Here is a 19,877-nt window from a genome sequence, read left to right as displayed (position 1 = left end):
AACAGCAAACAGAGAAAATGTTATTTTGTATCAGAGGTTGGATACAAACATATCTATAAGACATTGAACTTCTTCTGGAGGTTATTTGACAAAATAATGTAAAAACTATATCTAAAAAAAATATCTAAAACTTTTTTTTGTTCTAATTTCATAACCAAAGTTATTAAATATACCACTGTGGAAAGTTTAACGGGTTACTTGCAGATCCAGGGTTGCAAATACCTGGTCTAGGTGATTATTAATGAAGAAACACAAAGCAAAACTAATTTCTGATGGGAAATAATCTAAAGAAATTGTGCAGCACAGATAAATAAAATAGCTTGTTCGTTATTTGGAAAAAAGTTAATAGAAAGCACATGTCTGTGTGAATAAGAATAATTACTTCTTAAATATGTTGAGCGTTTTTTTTCCCTTTTTTGTTACATTTTAAATAGAAACAATATTATTTATTATTTTATACATTCAGCCAAACTTTTCATTTGATAGTGTGAGTTATTTTATGGTGTATGGTAGTAATAATGCACAAATATTTAAAACTCTCAATATGTTAGTTACAGTTTTTAATTCCATAACAATACAGCAAAATAACCACTGAAAAATCTTTACAGCTCTTCTTCCACCTGCAAAACTGGTTACATAAATTTGTCTATCTTGCAATAATAAAGAACAGAAAATTCAATACAATGGCTTCTATGGATATTACATTTGGAATAAATTCAGCAATAGCAGTTTATTTACAAATTTTATTCTTGTAAATTAAAACATTCATGGAAACAGAAATTCTTTAGTTAAACACACCAAAAGAAAAAAACAGTAACAAAAGATTTAAAAAGTCTTAATTTCTGTAGCGGACAAAAAACAAACTATTACACATTTTATTAAAATGTGTAACAGGTAAAAAGAAGTTTGATGAAAAATAAAATACAGAGAAGTTACATCTGCATTCACATCTGAGTTGATTTTTCACTCTTTATCACTTTTGTGATGTAAGCAGAAAAACACTCAGATTTTACTACCTAGAATTATATGTTGTTAAAAGCACTCAAATTACATTAAGAAATCCATTAATGTGAGATTAATGGTGATTAACCATGTTGTAACTTTGTCACAACATGGCATTTGATTTAGTTCAACTTTAGTTCACTTCATATATTAACCTAATTTAAGTAGTATGAAGATAAGGTCAAAGTGTATAGAATTTTGCAGTGAAATTAATTAAGCGGAATATGATTTTCATTGTTCTAAATACATTTTTTTTTAATAAAAAAAATGCTTCTGTTTAATTACTTTACTTGAACTCTGAATTATGCTCCAACAAATATCTAGTGACATATTAAAAAAACAAAATAGCAGAGATCTGCCCTCGACGTCAATTCTTTCACCTTGTAATTTTACCTGCAATTCACCAGAGAAAAAATAAATAAACTTTATGTTATACAAACACAAAATTGAGACTCTAAACTCTATTCTCTTTGTTGTAGGTATTGCAACTCAACAGCTTAGGGCTTAAATTGAACATGGCACAAGATTTATAAAGAAATCTGACATTAGCTTTTAGCTTGAGAAACACAATGAAATATTAATTCAATAAAACACAAATACAGGACCACATTAGTTTGGGACAGAAACAAAACAGTCATCCTTTTTTGTTAGAAACAGTCCTTGTGATTAACTCAAATTGTTAAGAACATGTGAACATGTTGATTTTAATTAGTATGTAAGCAATAAGAGACACGGAAAAGTTAAACATTTAAACTTACCTGGGAAATCTTGAAATGATGGCAGCAGGAAACACAGACTAAGGCAACAAGTCCACCACTACCAACAACAGCAATAAGAAGAATTTGATCTGAAACATATTACAAGATAATGTCACTTTCACTGCTTAACAAATTATCAATTTCCTCTATAACTCATTCAAGAATAACTGATTCAAAATTAAATTTTGGCTACTATGTCATTTAAAAATCAGTAATGACTGCTTTATCAGTGATGACTGATTTTCTTATTCAGTAATAATAGAATCTTATATTCTTACCATCACACACTTTTGCTTGAAGAAGTGTGTCGATAACACTGTTTGTTGTTTTAGTTGTTTGTTTGCTAATTGTATTTTCATTCTTTCTAAGAAAAATTATCTTTATTTGGATTAGTTAATTACACAGTTTTGATTACCTTGAACTTTTTAAAAACTGCTGGTAAATGGATTTACTCCCATATTACCATTGTTTGCCTTCTATCCCCCATATTAAAATTTGAAAACAAACAGAAGGTCCAGCCATTTGTAATGGTAACTGAAATCAGTGGTAAATAACATGAATAAATATTTTATTTGTTTGGAGTTGCAACAAAAAAATTAAGAACAACAGTGTTTGGAACAAAGACATTATTTTCTAAATTAAATAAAACATTTTAAGATATTTTCAACATGATCTTAATCTGAGTTTCTTCTAATTCCAACTGAAAAAGGTTGCTTTACTTTAGAGACAATTTAGAGTGATTCTCTCCTCATGAAACTGAACTTCTTATTTAGATTAGATTAGAAGATCTTAGAGTCACACTTCTTGGTCATTATCACTTTGCACCATCAAATAAGAAAGATCTTTTTAAAAGGTAATCAAATTTTAATTTGATTATATTTGGCCCAGAACAAGAATATTTATAATTTGATAATTTAATATCTTTTGAGACTTAATTCAAAAGTTTGAAAGTATTAATAGTTTTTTTTTTTTTTTTTTTTTTTTTTTTTTTTATTAAAAATTTTAAAATTTTTAAAATTTTTTTTTTTTTTTTTTTTTTCTGTCTTATTCAACCAAAGTAGAAGATTAACTAAAGATACATGCTTCTCTCAGTAACAACCTGGGTTTAGTCATTTTTACAATTCCTCTTTTGGTAGCATGTTTCATTTTTAGGAATTTTATTTTTATTGGTTTTAACAGGAAGTTCTTTACTTTTAATTTTTTTACTAATCTAATCAAAACCAAGAAATTTTAGCTATTTTAAAAATTGGTAAAACATGTCGGATTCACCGAATGAGACGAGCTATACTGAACAAAAATATAAATACCCCATGTGAAATATTGTTGCCATGTGGCATTAACAACTGTAAACATGCATTTGCTGACATTTTATTGTACACAAGTAATATTTCTCTTTATTTGTGTATCATTTTAATCCAACTTGTTGTCAGTGAGCATTACTTAGTGAGTTGTTTTTTTTACTCAGTGCATGGGTAGGTCATGTCCAGTGGGTGATCAGACAAAATGAGCAAAAGCTGGAAAATCTTTGGACAGGGGACAATAAAAGGGCACTCATAATGTCTCAGATGTCGCATGTTATGAGCGAAAGTGCCATTGGCATGTTGGATGCAGGGATGTCCACCAGAGCAGTAGCTGCACGGTTCAATGTTCATTGAGACTGACACTATACTGCAAATTGACCTTGTCCTCGTCGGCCACTTGTGACGACTCCAGTACAAAATTGTCACATCCAGATCATCCATCTGTGGGATTGGCTAAGACCAGTGACACACACAGCTGATGAGACTATTGGTCTGCACAACAGACGCATCTTACCTCAGACTGTCTAACCGCCTACGAGAAGCTAACTTGGTCAAAATCTAATTGACCAATGTTCTATGACCAATGATTTTGAATTATTTGAATTCCTTTCTTAGATCGACCCAGTTCCTCCATTATTATTATTATTATTATTATTATTATTATTATTATTATTATTATTATTATTGTCACAGTTCTGATTACAGACACTCTCAGTGAGTGCCTGTTGGAGACAACCTCAAAGGAAGCGGATCCAAGTGGAAGACCATTTGGACCAACCCATAGATATAGTCTGCATTAGTGGAAGGCCTTAGTCCTTTGAACCCTGTCAAGTTCAAAGGACTGCCAATATGCCCCAAATGGCCATATCACAATAATATCAACGCTGATCTGAATATCAGTAATTATTGGAAATACATTTTGACTTTGAGTTGATCTATATATTGTGTGAGCCAACTGTTCATGAAACTATAATTTTTGATATGGGGTGTTTATATTTTGTTCAGTGTAGAAAAAAATCCCTCCAACAATAGGGAGGGATAAAATAAGGATTACATTGGAGGTTTTAATAGTTTCACTAGACATAAGGGCCAATGATTAAAGTTCTTTTTCAATAATATCTAGTGCTAATTAAAGAAAGATAGGATCAACACTGACCGCTTTTCTTCCTTCTGCTCTGTTCTTTGACCCTATGAAAAACAACATAGAAATAGCATCAAATACAGTAAGCTATTTTGTCTTTTTATTACAGCAGAATATATCAGCAAAAAAAACCTTCTCTGTCAAAAGCTTAGATGTGTTTCACTAGAATTACTGAGTGTAGGAAATTATTTACCGCGCGTTAACATAATCACTTCTCCTGATTCAGAAAATATATCCATTAACTTGTAGCCCAATGTATTTCTTGTTTCAAAACATTAAACTGAAACAAATGTTTTACTTGTTTAAACTAAAGAAGCAGACTGAAGAGTTACAAAAAAATTACAGTATAAGTCGAAATAAGCTTACACAAAAGTACTACACAATATCAGTAAATATACAAAATACTGTCAAAATACTTTAACAGTAACCAAACCACATTAATACCTCTGAAGTAATTAATGTAAAGCTTACCCGAATGAAATAAAACCAATCAGACTTATAATAAGTCAAATTTAAAGAAATAATTTTTATCTGTTAACATAAGCAAATAAAATTTTTGTACATTATGGGTGTTTTGATCATCCATTGTATGGAGGGAAAAAAGTATTGTAAATCTATATTGTCTTGAGAGTCTGGACAAATTTAAAATACAATTGCTTTTAAATGTAAAAACAAAATGCTTTTCTTTAAAATCCGTATCATTAATTTGCTTTATGTACCCCTTATGTATTCATTTTATGCTTTGTCATTGCAGTGCTATATACATAAAATGCACTTACCTAACTTAAGAGTTTCTGTGTGCACACAGACTAGCTTTTTCTTCTTCTAAATCTATTACCAGGTTGTGTATAAAGTTTGCTAAATATTTTTTGTTTGTTTTTGAAATACTTGCCAGTCCCTTATACATAATTACTCTATTTTAAAAATATCCTAACAGTATTTTTTCTTTTATCTGTTTGAATAATTTGTTGCCAGTATGACTTTTTAAAACTCACACCAATGTCTATGTTTTTAACTCCTTCATATCCACTCTGAAGACAATAGAAAATAAAGAAAACTTAAACAATAATCATTAAAAAAAAAACAGTGTTGGTTAAACTTACCTGCAAAGTGTATATATGTACTTTCAATAGACTTATGGTGAAGTTCCTTTTGTGTAGCTATGCATGTATAGTTGCCTGTTTTGTTTACTATGGTCTCCAGGATGAAGTTCTCATGACTGGCAACTACTTTATCCAAAAGCCTTTTCCCAGAATGATCCTTCCATTCTACAGAGGGCTTCGGAGAAGCACCTGGAACTTTACACCACAGCTGGGCCCAGTCATCATTTTGATTGATTGTTGTAACTGACGGTTTTGCAAGTACACCTATAAACAGAAATGTTATTCCACAAATTTAATATTCCCTAGATTGTTATCCTTCCTATTTTCGCTGTGCTTCAAACTCATCCATTTACACAAGAAGCAAGAACACAGTTTGACATTTGATCAAGTATTCATGATTCATCACTGTACAACAATCTCAAAACTGCTTACATTGCTCAAAATCAATTAAGTTATGTGAATTTAACTTAAGCCTTTGAATATGCACTTGAAACTGAAACAAGCTTTAGGTCTTTATGGCACAGTTTTCTCCATGCAGATATTTTTTCCTACTATTTGTTTGTGTGTGTGTATATATAAAGTGTATTAAGTGTATATAAAGTGTGTTAAGAAATGTATATAAAGTGTGTTAAGAAATTTGTTTAGCCAATACATAGAAAAACAACATTTGGCTTGTTATAAAAGTCTAAAATACTGCATTATGCGGCAGGCACTTCTGTTTCGGTCTCAGTTATGATTAATCCCAGACGAGCTTCTTAACCTCTGCGGTTACTAAATCGTTTTAGGTCAAATACTGTTTATCATTACAAACTTCAAGGTTCGTCAATTAGGCTATATCACTACACTTAAACTGCTGATCATTGATGAGCAGTTTCTTATTTCGCAAGGATTAAAAATTAACCCGATTGTTATTGACGTAATCAGAAACGTAACTCACCACTTGTAGTTTCTCCAGTCCTGTCCTTTAACCTCATAAAACACGAAGGTTGCATGCGACCCGATATTTAGCTGGAAATACTGTCCAGGCATTTACAGACGTTTCTTAAGCAAACCCGCAGTTGAATCAATCTCGTTTGTTATGCAAAATTTCTTCAAATGCGGTTCCAAACCTTCAAACAGGGTTTTTCTATTCAAATATCTCCGTATGTTGACTACCAACTTGCCAGCCTACATATCAACAGTAGTTAAAAAGTATATGTAACCCAAACAAATAGGTTATATAAATTGCAGCTGGTCTACTATGATAATCGCAGAGGTTGAGTATCCAGCTTCTAAACTTTTGTGCAACTTAAACTGAAACGCAATCGTTTATTGTAGGATTTCAGCGTAATCTAAACGTAAAGGCTAAACTTCCAGACTTTCAAAACCTATGTGAACAAGGCTTCCATAACTTATTCGACAAACAGCCTGAATGAAGCACGTTATTTCTGAGGTCGGTAAACAAACAAATCAATCACGTTTTGTAGACCGCATTTAGCAAAGTTAGCATCTGACTTTGCCAGCCAACAATAATTATATGAGAGGAAACTACACAAGCAACATTTTGTCTTTATATACAGATATCTACTTTAAGAACTCTGTGGTCAGCAATATTATATATAAATATATAGGCTATGTATATATATAAAATATATATAGGCTATAATTAATCATCCGGAAGAACAACTTCGTAACTAAGTGAAATATATTTTGTTTCCTTGTAACACATAAAGTTAAAAGATAATAAAGTTCCAAATTCACAGAAAATCTAAAAGAGTTAATGGTAATTCTGTAATACTTTATGCTTACTTGTGTTTGGGGTGGGTGTTGGGGTGGTGGTGATTTTGATCCGATTTTTGTTAAAAACTGTGGCCATCTGCTGGTGACTCTATGTGTTGCACTTTTTAAAATATAAGCTTCTATGACTCACTGAGTAATAAAAAGCACATATAGGTGGATGGCAAAACAAGAGTACTATCCTGTGAATTCCAGCTTGATAAGTTGTATTATAATATATAGTTAACATATTTAAAAACTGTGTTAGAACAATACATTTGACCTTACTCTTCTCAAAAAGTATCCATCTTAGTTCAATAAGTCTAATTATTAGTCTAATCTATCCCATAGAATGTCCACTGACTTTCTTTATTAGATGTAGCAAACATATTTTATTTTAAAAAGGTTTGAAATTTAAGAAAAGCACAAGCTGTCTGAAATAAACCTGCAAATATACATGGCTCTACTCAGCTCTAAGAGGTTAAGATCCAATCTAAAGGAGAAAACAGAAAGTGTAGTTGTTTATGCAATATCATCTTTGCATTAACATACCCTGGGAAACAGAAGTTCAGAAATGTTGTCCACACCTAGCTTACATAATAAATAAGACAGTGAAGCAAGCAGAGTGTTGGGGACATCGTAATGTCAAAAGAAATGAAGAAAATGTGTTTGATCGAAACTGTTCTTCTTACAGTATCTTTACAAAATAAAATTGTAAGTACATTTTGAGGTAAAATTATGTTGCTCTACACCAGAGTAAAGATCAAACCTATTAGATGAGAGATTTTCAAAATGATAAAATATTGTAAAAAACATTTAACTTATATCCCTCCAGATCTATCTATGACAAGAACTTCTTAGATTTTAGAGATTTGTACACAAATATAAACATGGGTTCAACTTACATAAAATATGTATACTAGTATAAATATATTAAAGTATATGAACTTTTAAACAGTCTTGAGGTTTTGACAGCCACTGCATATGGACTGCATATAGAACATCCACAGCCACTGAAAGAGCTTTTCAATAACGTTGTAGTACAATTTAATAACCGTAAATAAAATATTTAATGTTAACATTTAAATTCAGTTTTTTTTCCCGGTTCTTGACAAAAAATATAGACATATGATAGTAACTTTTATGTTAAAATAAATACACTTTTAAAAATAAAAGTGATTAAGAGTGAAAGCAAATTTATCCTAATTTCAAATGTGAAATGAAAACATCAAAGTTAAATGAGTAAAATGTTGTACATAAAATGATAATAGGTATTTTAAAGGGTGGTGTTCGAATTGTTCCTTTCTTTCGAGATTGGGCCAAAACCTCTGCACTTACCAACAATAAGTGTATGACTCTGGACAGGTGGAACTGGAAATCCACAACTGTAGTTTCCACTATCAGTTACCTTTGTGCTTTTGATAAGTATGGAGGCATTGCCAGATTGCAGCTTATCTTCAAAAAACTCTACACGGTCTTTGAAATTTTCATCTTGACCGGTTTTTTCTTTGTTGTTGTAATGCTTGCCGTCCGCATAAAGAAACACCTCCTGTTGAGCATCTTTCTTCCAGTCGAACACTTGATGTGTGAGGTCCTTTCCAGGGAGAGAGCAGTTCAACCAGACATTACTGCCCTCTGTAGTCACTTTTGAAAAATGTACAAAGACAAATAAAACTTTAACAAGTTAAACAGATAGGAATATAAACAAATACATATCATGCAAGTCCAACAAGCCAAATTATTCTGTTGCCAGGTGTATCAGCGTCATTCAACCCTAAAAATCTTGTGGAAACTACATCTGGTCAGGCAAGATATATTCTTACAAAAAACAAAAATCATCATACAAACTTTCATCATTCAATTATTTTTTTCCCACTGCATCCTATAAAATGGTGGAAATTATTATATTATATATTATCTGAATATAGTTTTTGCCAAAAGAGAAGTTTCTTAAATATCAATATTATTTACTCAAATACTTGGGGCTCAAATGTTCAATTCAAATGTGTAAAATAAAACATTCTAATCACAGATATTTGAGAAAAAGACAACGTGTTAGTCCACCACACAACATTATTAGTACCTGGAAAATTTTTCTGTAATATATATTTAAAATAGGTCAAAAACTGTATTTTGCAAGAAGATAAAACTTTCCTCCAAAGAATTTATTCCAAAATGAGCATCGCTGTATAATTTTGTTTTTGAACTGTGGAAAAACCCCACAAAAACAAAGCAGTACGGAGTTTAATGAGGAAAGTACTCTTGTGTGCTCACAGGATAGTAGGTTAAGTATACCAATAGGAGAAAAAAAAAAAAAAACGTGGCAATTTTATTTTCAGGTTTCCGTTCCCATTAAACAATTCATCTTTGTTTCTTTTCTAAATGCATTTTTTGCCTTAATTCAAGAGCTTTAAATTATATGTATAATCATATATACAGTATAATAAAAGATTCTAACTGATTCTTTAATTTTTTTTCTGTTAAAACCCACAAGCGTGTTAGTTTACTGTAACACGCGAATTGAATTATGAAGCCGTTTAAAACGTCTGATTCTTGACATATAAATGTACAATAGGCTAAGCAGCCTGAGAAATTCAAGCGCCTGTATGGCAAGCCATTTTAACATAAATTCGGTTTTGCCGCCCTTACATTCCAGATATCTCAAATTGTTTTATGACTAGACGTTTTTAGCAATTTAAGATATCTACTGTATAATTCTATTTTGACTAGACAAAATACCTATTTGAGATATCTAATTACGTTCTGACTAGTCAAAATGACGTCAGATTTACCATTGATTTGTATGGGGACTTCAATTCAAGATATCTACAATGAATTACTGACTATCTGAAATACACATTTCAGATATCTACAATTAAATTATGAGTAGTCGAAAAGCAAATTCAAGATTGCTCGATTGTAGTTTTGACTAGTCATTATTCTAATTATGAAAGGTATCTCTAATTAGTTCATAATTCAAGATATCTTAAATGTATTTTTGGATAGGAGAAATGTAGTTTTGATTAGTGGAAATTAAATTATAGTTATCTTAAAAGCAAATAATGACTAGACAAAGCTAGAGATATCTTGAATTATAATTCTTACTAGTCAGAATGTAAATGCGGATTACCATTCCGGATAGTCAAAATGTAGTTTTGTCTAGTGAAAATGCATTTTCAGATATCTGGAATGTAATTACGGATAGTCAGACGGAACCGAATTTATGTCAGACGGAACCGAATTTATGTTAAAATGGCTTGCCATAGAGCAGGACATTCTGCAGATGGCCTTTTAACGAGGAACTGCACAATGACGCAACATTTCATTATACGCTACTCCATTGCAAGAGTGATACAAGCATGATAACAGCATTGTCATAGCATTATTGCAATAGTGAGGGTTGCACATATACATATATTTCTGTTCAATTTATTTTAGCAGCGAAGCAAATATGACAACAGCCCAATGTTCCATAAGCAAATACGCACCTTAATACTTTGCTTAGGACTCTTTCTACATTTAAAACGGATCATTTATGTAAACTTGTCAAACATATTTTAAGGCAGAAAATTGTAATATCTGAACATTATTTTAAAAATGTGAAAATTCTTACGGATGACATCAGCAAACGTTTTTCCAAGAAACGTCAGGAGGCAGAAGGACACACGGAAAAGAAGCTCCATTGCTGCAGTAATCTGTCATTAAATCATGCCATCTATTCAGCGCTCTGTAAAAGCGCTGAATAGATGTATCCTGTTTTGTAGCCACTCCTCTCAGACTGAGTCATCTTCAAGTCTTGCTCTCTGCTTTCAGCGGAAATTATACTTCCGTCGGTGCAGAGCACGCAGCATTAACAGGAAATTTCACATATAGCTATAGCTGTTGCCACACAGCTTATTCAACTAAAGGACTGTTATCATTTTTTCAGACTTACATTAGATGCTCAGTGAGTACAGTTACAAGGCCTAGCAAAAATAATTCTTCTCTTTCAATCTAAGTACAAAAGCAAAGCCCACTTTATAAATTTTCATTTTAAAAACAAAACGTCATTTTCCTTCCAATTCAAAATTATGCATCATTATTGTGATCTAGGAAGGCACAGTGGCGCAGTGGGTAGCGCTGTTGCCTTCGATTCCCGGCTCGGGTCTTTCTGCACGGAGTTTGCATGTTCTCCCTGTGCGCGCGTGGGTTCTCTCTGGGTTCTTCGGCTTCCTCCCACAGTCCAAAAAAAAAAAAAAACAAAAAAAAAAAACATGACTGTCAGGTTAATTGGCCTTTCCAAATTCTCCCTAGGCGTGAGTGTGTGCATGGTTGTTTGTCCTGTTTGTCTCTCTGTGTTGCCCTGCGACAGACTGGCGACCTGTCCAGGGTGTACCCCGCCTCTCACCCGGAACGCAGCTGGAGAGGCACCAGCAACTCCCGACCCCGTTAGGGAGAAGGGTGCTCAGAAAATGGATGGATGGATATTGTGATCTATTACGTACAATCACAGGTTTGTGACTGAAATGTGACAACATATGAAGAGGTTAAGTGACATAAATACATCCACAAGACACTGTACCTATATGGTTCCAACTCTGAAGACATTGTGTCTAAAATGTGTGTGGTGACAAAATAAATCTTTAAGCTCACTGTGCTTACGTGACCAGCTGCAAATAATTATGAGCAAGCGTATTTAGTAAGAAATATAACCTGGTCTGTGCATAATGTATCATCCCTGCACTATAAAGAAAAAACAATCTCTAATTTACAGCAAAATACCAGCATATGTGGTGCCAGGATTTCACCGTAATAAATATGGCCATATTGTCTGAGGCATTACAGTATATTATTTTAGCAGCCGTCATTTTCACAACTGCAAGCTATTTATGGCAACCTACTATATAAACAAAAGATAGACCATAAGCATAAATAGTGTACACAAGTGAAAACCATTGCAGAACTGCATGATACATTGACATTTTATTACAAAAATTACCTTCATAGTAAATTACAGATAGCTGCAGTTGCCAGAATTTTGCCATGAAAATTACAGTACAACACGCATAGAAATGTAGTTTGTCAGCATTTCAAAATGGAAAATTATATAGGAAGTAAGTCCAAAGTAAACAAATTTACAGACTGTGATTAATCCACTTAAACAACCAATTTATATTTAAACATTCAGTTAAGAAACAAGAATTCATTCAATTTCCTGTCCATTATCCTCACAAAGTATTTTTGAGATCTGAAAAAAATCAGCATGTGTCCAGATTGGATAATTCACGGTGGAAGAAATACACGTGACAAAAGGACTTGATCTGGGTTGATCAAAAGTAACAAGTCACCAAGTACAGACTTTGCTGAGCAGGCTGTGCAACATGGTCATTGTCCTCCAAGTGCCAAGTCACCAGTTTAGCCTGAAACTCATGTTTTCGAAAAGGTGTTTACTGCAAGGTTCTTTCTGTAATTGGAAAACAGAAACAAAGCAAAAGTTAGAATGATGCATTGCGCGAACATCATATAAACTCAGAACTCATTTAAGTGTTTGTTTCATCCTTGTTGACTTGCACATAGAGATTGGAACAGCCTGTGGTGTTGTCATTTCTGATTGAAAATTCAGAAGTTCTACAACAAGTGTTTCTCTGACCCTCTCTCCATCCACACAAAAAAACATCAGATACAGGTCTGTTTTTTCAGGGAATTTTCTATCTTCATCCTTGAATCCTGTTTTGCTTTACAGCTTTTTTATTTTTTGACCACTCATTCAGGATAGAAGACACAAAACAAACTTAATGTAGAAACACCCTGGTCTAATACCACTGCCCAACAACAACAGAAAAAAAGCCTAATGGGGCTTGGAATAAGGTGGATAGGCCCCTGTGTATGGATAAAACATGATGCAAAGAAACACATACAGCGTCTGGTTGTCGTGAAAAAGGTCTATCAAATTGATTAGTCATGCTGTCAATATAAACTGGTGTCCTGTCCAGGGTGTACCCTGCCTCTTGCCTGGAATGTTAGCTGGAGATAGGCACCAGCACCCCTCCCAACCTTACTAGGGACAAGGGTGTAGGAAAATGGAAGCTGTCAATATACAGTAACTGTGCTATGGAGAGATAATCTGTCGTAAACTATGGCTAAACTCTTGGTGACAGAGTGACAAATTATAATTGTGGGAAGAGACTGGACAAAATTCACATTTATGCTTTTACTGTTGGCATGGTGATTCAGAAAGAAAAAGACATAAATGCAGAGAATAAAGTGAAAATAATATTATATTATAATTTTACTGAGAAAAATTCCTGTGGGGTTAATGAATAAAAAGTAGGGTGAGGGGGAACTCCATCAGCATTCTATTGTGGGTCACAAACCATATCCTGATGTTGGATTGATGGAAACTGGCAAGTGTGCTGAGCTTGTTTGTCTGTTTTACCTTCTAACACCTCTGTCACAGCCTCACTTCTCCTTTCTTCTCTCTGGATGTTGACGTCGACCAAATCCTTGTCCTTCAGTTTTCAGAACTGTAACATTGTGTTGTGCTCTTGATATGGACCATGAACCAAATGATAATCCATGAGTTCACCTTCAATCTCTTTCAGAAAATTGGTTGATTGTTGGTTGAGCTATGGTTCACAAAATTGGCTAAGTTTGAGAAACTCGGGATTCACCAGGGAGCAATTTACCATTTCAGGACAGATTTAGAAAAAAACTACTTGAAATAAATAAAAATATGACTGACATTGTGGCAACTCGTTCGATATTTTTACATGGTGAGACTTATACAATGAACCTATGTTTAGGTTGAATGTTGTGGAGGTTCCAGCATTACAACAGACTTGTTTGCTAATATATTTTGATTAACATGACTGCAGGCTTTAAAGCAATGGAAAAGTGTGAAAAACATTTCACTTTTCTGCTTATGTACAAGCAGAAAAATTTACACAATCACTTGCATGAGATTATGCAAGTGATTTGTACAAATGTACAAAAGCATTTGTCACTCACTCAAAGTAATGAGAAAGCTTTTTTGATGTGCACAAGTCTTTAATCTTTATTAAGGATAGTGCACATTAATGAAAAATTAACACGACTGTATAGACTGTAAATGAACCAGATTATAGCATAATTGCTATTTTCCATCTGTAGTCCTAGACAAGGAGACCCAAACAACAAAAAGACATTATAAACATACAATCAAGAATTAACAAACATTTAACAAACATTAATAAACATTCACAAAAAACACAGTAAAAAGTTAGTTAAAATGATGACATGTCTGGGAAGTTTTAATAAACAGTTTCAGGTGTTTTTTAAAAACGCTATAGGTGGAACACTCTCTGATCCTAGCCGGCACACTGTTCCAGAAGTGACTCCCTCTGACTGACAGCATCGTTTGCCCAAATGTTGTTTTTCTGTAAGGTCTCCTCTGGAAGACGCCCTGGTGCCAAGACCTCGCTCGGCTCTTTGCTTAAAATATATTGCAAGCAAATAAAGTAAGTTAATTTTGAGAGAAGGGCCTGATGGTTAACTGTATCGAAAGCTTTCTTTAAGTCCAAGAAGACTGCACCAACGCAGGTGGTTTTATCAAGCTGAGATGAAAGGCTGTCTGAACGGAACAGAATATGGACTGACCAGGAATCAGGTTAATCACCGTAGGTACAGCACCTGGCACCCATCACTCATGAACTGGCCAACAGTAGTATTTAATACGTCATTAAAAGCAGTGGTTACTTTTTTTGGGTGTCAACTACAAATCAAGTACATATAATTGTTAAATTATTATTGAGAAAACATGAACTTTTACTGCTGCAGAAACCATAAATATTACAGATTTGACTTTAACCTATTTCAAAAGTTTTTTTTTTTTATTCAAGGTTAAACGTTTTTGTCTTATTAAAGATTTTGTCTGAACAAGTTCTGATTTGATTCAGAAGACCTTGAAAAACAGTCTGGCATAAGAAAACTTGCTTTTTGTGACCTGGGAAAAATGCCAGAGAAATAATGACAAACCCTGGGAATTTAATATTTTATACTTATTGACTTAATACCAGAGTGTGTAAAGTTAAATATTCTGGCATTTGGCACACCTTCAATTTAAGATGTCCACTGACACATATGAAGACAAATTATTACACTGTTTCCATTTGCTTCCGATGTGTTGCAACAGTCTTTCATTCCTGCCAGTTGTGTAAACATTTGAACTCTGTAAAGCCCTCACAATGGTGCAAAATATGTGGGAATTATAACATGTTTTTGTTCTCATTGCACTCTTATTTGTTTTTACCAGAAATGCAAACGGCAAAGTGAATGGACAAGTCTGAGCAAGTCAGCACATTTCACTCTGGCTTCCTCACTAGTGAGAAAGAATCCCTATCATGGAGTAATGATTCTCCAAGTTGGTGAAAATTGTTAAATGTTGTTATGTATATAACAACTGTTGTAAACAGAATAACATTTGTTATATACAATAAATGTTAAACACTCTCTTTCATGGTAGTGAGAAAGCAGGAGTGAAACTGGCTGACTTGCTTATACTTGTCCAACCATTATCCCTTTTAGGTTTTGCATTTCTATTGAATCCTGAATACGTCTTTCCAAACATGCTTCATACCAGAAATGCAAACTCCAAATGGGACATTTGATGGACAAATATAAGGAAGTCATCAAGTTTCACTTCTGCTTTTTCACTACCATTAAATACAGCAATTAACATTTCTTGGAAATATGTATGCAGGACAACAGGCAAAATCTATTAACTTTAACAACATTGCACAATGACGGAAAATGAATCAGGCCCCTTGCACTTTCAGGAAGCATTTTATTTGTACCAGTGAAACATTAATCAAAATGAGGCAGCTTCTTTGGAAACTCTGTCCTTTCAAAAGGGGAGGAGATGTCCTCAGGTTTTCTCTTTTCTAAAACCTGCATGGTGGCTTTATCTAATCTCAACTGTCAGGTCACACTTTGAGACATGTGACCTAAAAAACTTGGCATCTTTAGCAAGACATTTAAATCATTAAGTAACATTGACCTACTGAACTAAATTAATGACCCCTGAAATCCCTATTAGTGTGATTGTTCTGACTAGAACTTTAAACCATAATTCCAACCCACTTTTAGAACTGAAGAAGCCTTTTGGGTGAAAGAGGTGAAACAGAAACAGGAAAAGTTGAGTTGCCATCTGTTTTTAAACTTTTTTTTTTTTTTAAATTATAGGGACAAAAGAAAAAAATGTATCTGCTCGGAAGTCTGCTGCGTCATGTGAGCTTGTATCTGGTTTCAATGATGTAATAAAGATAAAAGTTATCTTTATGACAGTAATTACCCATAAAGAAAAAGTTAGTAGCACTTTACAGTAAATAGAAACTAGGTCAATTGTTATGATTCAGTTGTAAGGCGATAAATTATATCGTTTAAATTCTAATTAAACATTTGACTATTTATTGATAAAGGAGAATTCAGAGTGTACTTAAAATTAAGACTTGAAACTTGAAAAACTGAAAACACATAACATGTAAAATATATAACATTTTGGGTGAAATAAATTCATTATCATAAAACTAAAGACTGTTTTCTTTGTAATGATGTTACAAAGCTGAGCCACATTTCATTCTATGTTAGTGTCATGGTAAGCAGAAACATACTTAAATAAAATATTAATAATCCTTGTGATAGTGTTCTCAGTTCAAGGTCACTGTTGAGTGTTACAAAGAGTGCAGGTGAGGGAGAATTGTCCTTGTCTTTTATTTCTATCCAAGTAACAGAGTTGCATATCAGCTTCGTAAAAGCAAAGCGAGAAGTTGTGTTTTTTTCTCTGCAGACAAAAGAGGACAGATAGAGATGTGCTGAGATAGAGACTCGAAATACCACTTACTCCATTCAGCTCACAAGCTGTGTACCACAATCTCTGAACGCAGGAAGTAGAGGAGGGATTTAATGACATTACCTTTCTCTTGCAAGAGGACACAATGTTCTTTCATTTTCATGCTACCATGCTCCATTGTATCATAGCTTATTGACAGCACTTTATATACAAGTTCAGAAATACTGAAACATAACAATAATAAAAAAGAACTCAAAATGAAAGCATGAAGCTGAGAGTAGAATCAAAGCAAGATTTGCGTGAACACTGCAAGATAAAAGCTCTCAAATGTGGTGCTGCATATTTCCTGTTTAGGTCTCATCTGAAAAATGTTGTCCTAGGGATCTTTGCAAACTCTTCTGTCATCTCCTGAAGGAGAAATTTGATCTTACAGTCCAAATACCCTTAACCTAAATTAGTTGACTTTACTAGAAAATTGCATGAAAAGCTGTTGCCTTAAACCGTTCTAGTTTTTACAAAATCATTAAGCTAAACTGAAGCTTAATGATTAAGCTAAACAGATTTAGTTGTCTTAACATAGAATCTCAAAGCAAGATTGTTCTGTCTTAGTTTAACTGTGAGGTCATAAATATTAACAAGCATTTAAAATAACAAAATGAAGCTCTTCAAATAATGTCATTCCTTCTTTTAGCTGTAGTGGAAAAACTTAAACTTGACCTTTAAGGTTTTAAGATGTAAAAACTTTGTGCTTTAAGAGCTGTGCACTCAGTTGCAAAAAGGAACTATGTAGAGTATTTCTTTGAATTTGTCTTTTGTGAAGAGAATGTAGACTATATAATTTTAGAGGTGTGGTTTCTGTTTGAATATGTTGCTGATAAAAAAGGGCATAGTGGAAAGAGGAAGTGAGAGGTGTGCATTGAAATGTGAATAGAAAACATGTATGCACTGTGAAAGGGGCTCTCATTCTCTGGGGGTCTTCAAAATGCTGTTTTAGCCTTTTGAATAAAAATGTAATGGTAAGAGATGCAGCTTCTATCATATTATTGATTCTGTTATTTTAATTCATTCAATGCCTCATCTTTGAATAGAAAAATGTCCATGAAAAAGGGAATTGCTGATATTTTACCATTTTTGCATTGTGCTTACAAACAATTGGCCCCAGACCTGCAAGCTAACAAAACTTTGCCTGTTTAAAGGGTAGTCACTCTTTCTGAATACTGTTTAATGATGTGCAATTGATTTGCATCACCTGACTATTACTTTACTTCTTAAATCTTAGTACAACAACATGGAGGCTTTCCTTTTGCTAAATACTGGATGAGCTTGTGTACATACATATATGTATGAGCTTACCTCCTAACCACACTCTTAATTTATTTAATGCTGTCGTCGCTTTCCTAGGGATTTTATGGCAAGTTTTTATGTCAACATGTTATACAACTTCTTGTTGACTCTCTTCATAAATACCCAGATGGTGCATGGGCAGCTTCACTCAGGGTACAATCAAATGTACATAGTGATTACAACAGTCACCATGCAGCTGTATGCTCATTGTGGAAACCCATAGTTTTCAGGATGACCTGGATGACCCAGGCTATCCACACATAGCTCTGGCCGACAGACTGCTATGTCTAAGGTCTTACTAAAGCTCATGACTCTAAACCAACTTTATTGAAAAATCTGTAGGCAGGCAGCATGTGTACAAATACCTTTACATTCTTTTGGTAAGCTAACCATTACAGTTTTAAATGTTTTTACCTCAATGTGTTTTAGGGCATATTTTAATGATGACTAAATTGAAAGCCACAAGGGTTTAAAAATTGATTTAGTTGAGATACATGAGGATTACAAAAAATCTTAAGTATGCATTTAAGAAAATCTGGGATTTATAACAAGAAAATAAAATAATGCTCAATATCCATATTAAGTCCAACATGTAAGTCTGGGACTCTCTTCTTAAGCTGCTACCCCTGCAACCCGACCCTGGATAAGCGGCAAACGATGGATGGATGCATGTCTTTAATAGGCAACTAATCGCTACTTAAATGGGGAAGAAAAAACAATGTCCTTCAGCACACAATAAAAGATTGCTAGTTTGTCAGTGGTTAGTTTTTTCTTATCTCTGTACTCCAAATTAAGTGAGGACACTGAAATTATACCTCAAATTTGAGCAATTCTGTACATTCAAGTATTTTTTTTCTGAAAAGGTTTGCAGCTCTAAAAACCTGAAGCCAAATATTTTTGGCATGGGGTCTTCCCCCCTCTGGCGTCAAACATCAGGAACTGCAATAAGTTAGATTGGCATTAGAAATGTCCTCTTTGATATGTTTCTACTGCAAAATCGTAAAAACTTAATATGATGATAACAAACATGATTTTATGCAGATATTTCTTAATAAATAAAAATACAATGTAGCAGCAGATTTGTCATGCTATCATTCTAACAGTTTTTTGGTTATTTTATTGTTCAAATTTTATATAATCTATCAAATGTTCTAATGAAATAACACATTTGTGTGTAAAACTACAGCAATTATCTTCTCACATTCTCTCCCTGTATGTCTTTTTACATATTCTGAGTGTTTTCTTTTTTAGGTTTCTGATATCTCGTTCTACCAATTCAGTTTACTGGAAGGAGACTTCTAATGTTAGTAGTTAAATTAGGAATCACTATTGTTCATATTTTAGCTTTTATTTTTTTCTGCCTCACTCTCCATCTCTAACTTTTTCTTTTAGCTCTTCCTTTCTTGTGAATAGATTTTTCTTGGTGTACTTTAGTAAGTGTAGCTTTCTTCCAGGTTTTCATAAACAGCATAAATTACATCTGGACGTCAAATGGCCACATGCATATCATATATTTTTTCAGTGCAGGAGAATTAAAAAAAAAACACTGTTTCCTCGTTCTGCAAATATAAAATTTTTTGAGGCTATTAGATAAGTTGCAGAAGGATCAGCAAAGAGACACAATCAAAAGCAAAGAAGGCAAATAAACTCTGACAGGCATACACACAC

At 33.3% G+C, this 19,877-nt stretch overlaps 1 protein-coding gene across 2 annotated transcripts; it reads right to left on the bottom strand.

Annotated features, from left to right (window-relative positions):
* Positions 1 to 543: 543 nt before the first annotated feature.
* LOC129372891 (CD276 antigen-like) lies at positions 544 to 10,976 on the bottom strand. Of its 2 annotated transcripts, none has more exons than XR_008607298.1 (6): positions 10,674 to 10,976; positions 6,243 to 8,704; positions 5,306 to 5,569; positions 4,218 to 4,249; positions 1,761 to 1,849; positions 544 to 1,395 (listed from the first exon to the last, which is right to left on the bottom strand). XR_008607298.1 is itself a non-coding variant. In XM_055050458.1 (6 exons), exons 1-5 carry the CDS (start codon positions 10,741 to 10,743, stop codon positions 1,799 to 1,801), a joined length of 723 nt encoding a protein of 240 aa, XP_054906433.1. In that variant the 5' UTR covers positions 10,744 to 10,912; the 3' UTR covers positions 544 to 1,395; positions 1,761 to 1,798. The 2 variants fall into 2 exon arrangements, 1 of the variants encoding a protein (XP_054906433.1); XM_055050458.1 differs by having other exon boundaries at positions 8,399 to 8,704; positions 10,674 to 10,912.
* Positions 10,977 to 19,877: the final 8,901 nt, after the last annotated feature.

This window comes from Poeciliopsis prolifica, unplaced genomic scaffold (genome assembly GCF_027474105.1).
Source record: "Poeciliopsis prolifica strain line A6 unplaced genomic scaffold, Auburn_PproV2 SCAFFOLD030, whole genome shotgun sequence".
In the NCBI taxonomy this organism is placed as follows: Eukaryota; Metazoa; Chordata; class Actinopteri; order Cyprinodontiformes; family Poeciliidae; genus Poeciliopsis; species Poeciliopsis prolifica.
This window is presented reverse-complemented; position numbering and strand designations above follow the sequence as displayed.